Source organism: Agelaius tricolor, unplaced genomic scaffold, assembly GCF_023055355.1.
Source record: "Agelaius tricolor isolate 1412-34295 unplaced genomic scaffold, bAgeTri1.0.p SCAF_1, whole genome shotgun sequence".
Classification (NCBI taxonomy): Eukaryota; Metazoa; Chordata; class Aves; order Passeriformes; family Icteridae; genus Agelaius; species Agelaius tricolor.
The window spans coordinates 58,177,414-58,186,022 of NW_027269261.1; the positions used below are offsets into that span (position 1 = coordinate 58,177,414).

The window sequence follows — 8,609 nt, forward strand, 5'->3', positions numbered from 1 at the left end:
ATATTTAAGCTCTGTGATCTGGAGGAGTGTCTGGCTCACACCATGCCTGTTCAAGCACCAGCTTTACTGCATCTTAGTACAGAGGCAGTGACAACAGTGCAGAGCTCTTTGGAGCTTCCTGGGAGATCTGCCCATGCATAACAAGTGGTTGAGAGGTTTAGAAATGGACAAAGATGAGATCAACAGCCTCCTCAGCTCCTCCATATTCCAGCCTTCCCTGGTTTGCTCCTGACATTGACATGTCCTTAGTGAGTTCCCAATGTGTGTTACCACACATCCTTTGCCAAAGATCTGCGTGTTTCCCAGCCTCCACTTCTTCCTCCTGATGCTTCATCCCCTTGTTTCACCAGCTCCTGCACTGCCTCCTTGCATCTGCCACTGATCCCCTTGTTTCTTCAGTACTGCTACTTCTTACATCACTAGGATGGGAAAAGAAGGTCAAGGAGTAGACTGAGAGGGACACAAAGGTGTGTGGGACAGACAAAAGGAGGTAGTGGCAGAGATGTCTGGTTGATTCATAAAGATCTAGTAGCTAGTTCCTCCTTTGTTACATGCTTGAAAGTTTGTAGGAACGAAGTAAAAAAACAGTCATAAACAGTACTGTGGAGTGTTGGGAGTCTGTCTCCACAGACCTAGGAATTCTCATGAGTTGCCATGTGAGATGAACAGCTATCTGAAAGCCTCCAATTGTGTGCTCTTCTTTCCTTGGTACTCATACTAAAAAGCTGTGCTTTAATATAGGAAAGGCTATGTGATGAGTTATTTTTAAAACAGATCATAAGAATTTTTGGTTAAGCAGCCTAATTTAGTGGATACTTTAAGCTTCTAACTGTAAAGCAAGGATAATTTTCTGTGTTCAGGTGTCTGAAAGTATTAAAAATCTTAGTGTATTTTTTATAAGAGGTCAGTCTTCTGTAGCAGCACTTCAGGGAATTCTACAGTTCTTTGGAATGGTTCATGTTTGATTATAGTAATTGTATAGTGAGAAGATTCTGTAATATTTGCTCAAAAATGTGGGTAAAATGGTTCAACATCATTCACACAGGATTTTCTGGAAAATATTTTGTTTTCACTGGGAGCAGAATGAACTAATGATTGTATGTATGGCAAGGAACCACAAGGTTATAAATGCTGAAGGAAGTATTAATTACTTGGAGTCATTCCCTTTTCAACGCTCCCTTGTATTTTTCATATCAGTGGTATTATATTTCCTTCTTTTGTGTTTACTTTTACCATTGACTTAGTCTCAAGTTTATTACTGTATTAAGAAGGATTTTGTGTGTGAAGTAGATGATTTTTCTTCCTAGCCCTGCCAGTGCTACATTACTGTATTCTAATAGGCTGACTTTTGTCTAAACTAATCCAGCAATCTGTGTTTTTACAGCAGACTAATTCTAATGACTAATGTTTGAACATGGTTGTTGTGTGCTGTGTAAATCTATGAATTCAATGAGTCAATGGGAGCTTGATCCTGTTTATTCTAAGTCAGCAGAAAAATAATATTAAACTAATAAAATAATCTGTCCCTGAAGACTCAGGAAGGGCATTCACATTTCCTTATGGGAATTCTTCCATTAGGTTTGAGACCTGTTAGAATTAGGTTTATTTGTTGAGGGAACAAGTTGTACAGAGACCCTCTAACTACTTTGGAAGTGAGAGAATCTACTTTTCCAGATTTGGGGAATCTTTTTAGCCTTGAACTACAAAGTAACCTGGAGTGATTTGAATTGCTTCTGAATAAAACTTGCAGGATTAAAAAATACAGGTTTTTTTTTGAAAACTATGCAATAAGAAGGCTTTATAGCATTCTGCTTTTTTTACTTGTAGAAGCACAAATAACAATTCTTTTAAAACAATGTGTGTTTTAAGCTGGCTTCAAGCAGATTCATAACCTCTTGTTTCTACACATAGCTGAAAACTGTCTTTTATTTGCAAGCAGCCTTTTTTTTCTGTAGCAGGGCACTGTTTCCTTGTTTGTAACCACACAGGAGTTAACATTTTATGGCCGATAGACATTCTTTTTCAAACGAGGTATATTCTCTCCTTATTCAGGAAGCTGGTGGGTTTTCTATGCACATGTTGGCCCTGTTGTCTGTCGTCTTTTTACCTTCCTGCTTTTACTGTCTCTTTTTACAGATGTCACCAGTCACCAGTAAGTCAGGGGACCTGAAATTTGCCTCCAAACATGACACAGATAGAGACTCACCTGCAACACAGTAAGCAAGAAATGCTTAAAACAATTTGCAGTGTTATTCCTAAAACTGTTGTTTGAAAACTGAGTAATGTTGGAAGGGTTGATTTGTTTTTTTTTTTTCAAGCAAAATAAGAAGTTAACTTTAGGGTGAACAGTGGGAGAGTGCTTCACACCCAAAATAATAGTTCACATCCATATGCACATCCCCAGAAGAGCAAGGACTATAATGTACATGGCAATCAAAACTCAGGGATACAGGGTTGCTCACTGGCATCCCTTAGCTATGTATTAGGATTTATTGCTGCAGACTGAAAGCTATTTTTACACCTTCTAAAAGTTAATTAATGTAGATTCCAAAAGGCTTTCACATTCTAAAAAGATGCCAGCAGCACCTTTGATGATGACACTTGCATTTCTTAAAAATCGTAGCGCTTTGTTGCGGGAAAGCTGTAAGCAGATAAGATCTCAGCATTTTGAATGGGAGCTTCCACAAAATCTTTAGCTTTTGCAACCATTTTTGCTTCAAAAATTGATATCTGAAAATACTCCCATGTTTGCCATTGTACCTGTCACCTAAGCAAAGTTATTTCACTGATCATTTTCCAGACTGATTCCCTCGTCATATAAATAATCTACATTATGCTGTAAATGCAGATACATACCTCATTTGAGCCTGCCTTTTCAGGTATGTATCTGCATTTACAGAATTATGTAGATTATTTAGATTATGTAGATTATTAGTAGATACAAAATCTGAATTGTGTATCTCTAACTGTATCTTGATTTGAAAATAAATTGTGAGTGGAAAGTTTAACCTTCAAGCACAATGAGGAGTGAGCTGTGCAACTACACATTGACAGAATTCAGTGTTGAATTTTGGACACAACTATTCTAGTAGTATATACATTAAGGAAGGAAATGCCTTAAAAGCACAGTTACTGTGACGGTTGACACAGTTTGTTAGAAGTCAGTATCAAAAATTTGGGATAACTCAACTCCACTGGTAGGACTTAAGGAAAAAATTATTTTGAGTGACCTCCTTTCCAGAGCATCCACTGAAAAATGTGGGACCACAGATTTAAAATGTGGAATCACAAATAATTTAAGAAGATTCAAAAATTTTGGGTCATACCAAATACACATTTTCATTTTAATGGAAACTAGGGCTATCCTGAGAAGATATCACACCTAAGGAATAGAGCCCAAAAATTACTTCAGTTACATTTCAAAAAGGTGAGAGGAGACACATACGTGCTTGAATCACTGGAATATGCTCCCTCATTCTGAACCATAGGGAGAAGGAGCATCATGGAGATTCCAGTCTGAAATCATGCATGCTCCATGACATAACACTTCACAGCAGTGACCACACGGACCAGGTTTTTTTCAGAAAAGACTACAAGCTGATGCCTTATTTTGAAGCTAGAAAAGAATCCTCTGACACTGCTGATGCCACTAGTGTGAAAAACTGTCAGTACCTGCCAGGACTCTAGTTTTCTTGGTCACTGCAGTACATGTGTCTTGAAATATCCCTAAAAGTTTACATACATGCAAGTGTTGCCATCCTAACTGGAAAAAGTTTATATTTCAGCATCCAACAGCAATATCAACGTGACTTGAGATCCAGTCCAATCTGTACTTAAATAATTGCTACACCTAAAACATGCTGTTATTTTCCTGTTTTCTCTGAAAATACACTTAAGATTCATGTCACATTGATATATATGATATGAAATTAATTTACTGCATAATTCCTAAGAATCAAGAGGTTGTCAAGTACACACTTGAAGTATGGAGAATTGAAACTTTAATACCTGCACAAGTTGCTAAGCCAAATGAATGTTTACTGGTTTGCTTATTAGAACAGTATCCTTATGAAATGTCTGTCTTTTGAGAATTTCTGGGTGGAAAATAAGGTTTTGCAATAGTAAAACAAATTTTATACAAGATGGTAGTAGACCTTTATCTTAACAAGCAGTTCATGTGTCTTCTGCAAGCTCTAGAAGAAATAGTGAAATTATGCTAAGTGATTTTAATCTAAGTTTTGATACATCATCACATCTGATGTTCAAATAATAAAAAGATGAAAACCGCTTCTCAAAATTAGAGTAGCTTTATATTGGAAATAGCATAGCAACCTACCCTTTGAATAGTAATGATTAGCTGCTACTTGTCAGCACAGCCAGTATGTCCTTAGGTGTGTTCCCATTGTATGGTTTCCTTGAGCTGCACTAGGTAGTGCTCTGCATAAATTTACACAAGACCCAGCTGAACACTGGGTTTGGTACATTGGCACTTACAACACTGGATAATTATGACTCTGTACCCTAGTTTCCTCATACAGCAGTATTTCCTCAAATTGTTCTAGGAATCCTGACACAGAGGTTCTTAGACACTCAAACCTTTTCCTTAGGATGTTCCAGTACTAGAGCTGCAGCAATCCACATATTCATGAGTATACAGTTTAGCATTAAAAAAAGTTCCAATTACAGGCAGATATTCATCAGTTCATTAGCAAGGCTGATGTGTAAACATTTTCATCTATAAAACCTGATACATTAGGACAGTATCATTAACAGTGCAGCACTTGTAGCACCATTTTTGTGAAAAAGACACACCTTCTTCAGTCTTGATTCATCCCTTTGCTTATGTGTTTCAGCAGCATTAAACAGTTCAGGTCATAAACCAAGACCCTTTTGTGCTAGGCACAATACAAATCTTGAGCAAAGACAGTACCTTCCTTTGAAAGGTCAGTCAACCTAAATACGTAACGTATTTATAGTTAAAGTTACAACTTCTGCCAAGAGTGGGAATTTGTGATAAAAGTGGTGTAACATCTGCATAATCCCTGCCATCATGTGCAAGACCAGTTAGAGGCATCAACTGGAATACAGGAGCTTGACCAATCCTTTTGGCACTGTATGAAGGCTGATAAGCAGAAATAGACGTTAAAGCCATTTCTGACTCTGTCCTTGTTCAGGTATATTAAAATGGAAAAACTAATCTTGGGCATTTTGACTACGTGTCTTATTCTTGTTGCATAAATAAACCAGGAATCTCTATTTAATTGTAAGTATTTTGGTGTCTGAGCTTAGGAAAGTGGAAAAAAAACAAGTGCAATTGCTTTTATGAGAGGAGGAGACTGGTAATTTGTATTTTTTAATTACATCTCTTGTCTGTTGATCAAGATGAGCTGATTTTTAAGATCATGAGCAGTTCTTTTCAAAGCAATGCTATGATAAAAAGTAGACTAGTGGAGTGGTCTCATATTTTGTCTTCATGTTTTTTCTGTCTTTGTTCTGCTGTGGAACAGTAGTTTTTGTAGTTGTTTCAGCATTGTGCTCAAGAGGACAGGCAGACAATTGCTGTAACACATCAGCTGTAGGTGGAAAAAGCTCTAAATTTGGGCTAACTTTGTGTTTCTTTTACTCTTTTTATATCCACCTTCCTCTAGAGGTACAAAGAAAAAGAAAAAAAGGATACAAAGGAATGAGAGAGAAAATCAGCCCAACTTAATGAGCGTCGATACTCCTCTGTCATCAGTTACAACTAATGGTGTTGAAAACGCACCTGCATCCCGTGGGGTGGAATTGAAGAAGAAGAAGAAAAAGGCAGCAAGAGGCTCAAACTTAAGCACGAGTGGAAGGACAAATATTGCCTTTGAGCTGGAGCACCATGACGCAGAGGCGTAATTTATTTCTGAATGCTGGGGCGATGTTCATTACACGCGTTGAAGGCTGCAATTATGATCTCTCTTCCAGGATTAACAACAAACAAATAAATTAAAATACTTAAATATGCAAAATGGTACCAGTTGTGACTTATCAATAGTGCAAACCTGTTTTGGATGACTTTTGCCCTGGCTTCCTTGAACTCAACAGAACTTGAAGGTTCAGCTCCTCACTGGACTGGAAAAGAACTGAAACTGTCAAATACAATGTTTCCTAATTTGATATCTGATTAAACTTAGGCGTTTGTGTAGGCTGTAGATCAATCCATGGCAAGCAAAGAATCAAGTGAAAAAGTGTGATCTAGAGCAAAACATGCCCAATCACTTACATAAGTTATTAAAGTAGCATTTTAAAGTGTGCTGTAAGTTAAATAGAAGAGTGTTCAGAATGGTAAAATACCAAAGGAGTGCTGACATTAAGGTGTACCTGAAAACACAAGCTTTCAAAAAATATTTTCCTGACATCAAATATGTGTTTGGACTGCATTTTGCAGCTCTGAAGGGAGTTATGGAGTAACTACCTATGCAACTACACTGTCTTCAGTAGGACTACTTGTTCTTATAAAAATTAATTAGTGTTGCAAATTCCAGGCAGTTTTATTTTTCAAATGAGGTGTGCTGCACATAGTAAAGATTCATTGCAGTTTTGTCAGAGTTCCTGGCTGCTTTGGCAGCAGTCATGCCAACTACACTTTCTTCTGTCTGAATGAAATATTTCATATCCAACTGTGTTGTTTGTTTTACTTGTAGTCCTTATTCACTTGTAAGCATCATTACTCTATTTTTTTACTTGAGTATTATTTTTTGAACTTTTACTAATGACTTCACTAATTATCTACGATGTTAAATAATTTATGTTTTATATTAAACAAAACACTTTCTATCAGTTAGTGTTGGTATTTTTTCTGGCTGATGATGTCCAGTTTATTTTTACTCTGCTAGGAAATTCTTTCTCCTCCCCCTCTGAAGCAATAAATAACATAAAATTAGAAAGCCCTTATTTAGTAGACAGGGCACTTGATTCCATTAAAAAAAGAAGTGAAAATAACAATGCTGGGCACTGATGTGTGAAATGCACCCAGATGCAGAGGACTAGTTGCTGTATATTGTAATATCTTCCTTGCACATGTTTTGAAGCCAGAAAAATCTGTAAACTTTTTTCTTTTGAGTAAAGCACAGCAGCAAATCCTCTCTTTTTACCCCACTGGTGGTTGCTAATTTGCCAGCAGTCCTAACTTTCCTCTGCCTGGAGTGTGTGCATGGAGCCTTGCCCTAAATGGGGCTTGCGTGTGTGTACTGGAAACTTAGTAATGTCTCTTCCCCCAGTCAGAGGTGGTGTAAAATTACCTCACTCCTGGGGCTGCCTGATTCTGTCCAGGCTCCCCACCTCTTATGTCCCTGCAGTGTGTTCCAGCTCATCATCCTGTGTGACATGTGGCATTTAGAGATTATAATGGGGAAAAATCTCCACATCTTACATTTCTTAAAATGTCCTAGGTCACATTTAAAACAAGGGCAGAGCATGACATCAGGCTCCACATCAGGGAGAGCTGAGCAGTAGCCAAGATCTGGGAGCTCATTGGAAAGCATTGTAAAATGTTAATTTGCCATTGTCGACACTGAAGACAGAAATAACACTTCAGATAAACACCACGGAGAGATGGTAGTTCTAATCAAAGGCACAGCACCTCCTTTCATGCTTGCGAACTAGGGCTCCAATTATGTTCACTGCTCTGAAGCTGAATAGAGCTGCTTTGCCACACTTTCCAAATTGAGAGGAGAGGCAGCAGTAGTGTCTTCCAAGGCACAGTTCCAAATAACAATTAAGCAGAAGGAATCAGATAAGAGCCAAACATGAAAATGCAGGAGTTGAAAATAAACTTTTCATGATGTTTTCTTGTAATTGCAGTAGCTTTTGTTTTGCTTCTATAATTTTTTTTCTTCCCTGCCACATGGTTGGTTAGAGACTGCTTTTCCTTTATACACAGTGTCACTGTGGTGCTAGTTTTCTGCATTCATTTCACAGAAAAGGAACAAAAATATCTGAAATTTAAAAAGGTTTATGATCCTTCAGTATTAAAATTAGAGCCTTCACCCTAAAATCTCTTTAACAAATTATGAGCGTGGCACAATGGCAAAGACAGCTTTTAGCTTTTGTTCAAAAATATGGTTGATGCATTCATTTTTAGAAGAACTGCTTTTTGGTATTAGTAGAGTTTTTATGCTTCAGACATTGCTGTTGGGATTTTAAATTTACAAAAAAAGGATAAAACTTTTAAACTCTTTAAGGGTTTAAAAGGAAGTTTTTTATTAAAAAACTTTATATAATGCTTCTTGTTTCTGTGTTAATGCAATCTACATGTTTTCTAAAATCACTTTACAGTGAATATCATGTATATTTGCTGAATATTGCTTAAGTACTTAGAGGACTTAAGTTTCAGTGGAAGAAGAGAATTCCAGAAGGATTCATATTGCCTACTGAATTTTCCTTTTTTTATTAGATGAAGCATTACGGTGTCCTGCAAAATTGTTCCCTGAGCCACGATGTGTGAATTAAAATGCAAGAGTTATAAAAGTCTCTGTGAGACTTCCTTAGAGGGTGACAAGAGTTCACTGCTGGAAGAAACTAGATAAAATGTTGCTTTAAAAAGTGTGAATATTAGACATTCATAGCTGCCTGGCAAT

The 8,609-nt window shown here is 37.2% G+C and overlaps 1 protein-coding gene across 6 annotated transcripts in view; it reads left to right on the forward strand.

Moving 5' to 3' along the window:
- AHI1 (Abelson helper integration site 1) overlaps positions 1-6,810 on the forward strand; it is an 85,922-nt gene extending 79,112 nt beyond the window's left edge. For all 6 annotated transcript variants that reach the window (XM_071436074.1, XM_071436064.1, XM_071436102.1 and 3 more), the window contains exons 24-25: positions 2,137-2,216; positions 5,649-6,810. In XM_071436074.1, coding sequence (XP_071292175.1) covers positions 2,137-2,216; positions 5,649-5,886 — 318 coding nt within the window. In that variant the 3' untranslated portion in view covers positions 5,887-6,810. The remainder of the gene's footprint in view (positions 1-2,136; positions 2,217-5,648) is intronic.
- Positions 6,811-8,609: the final 1,799 nt, after the last annotated feature.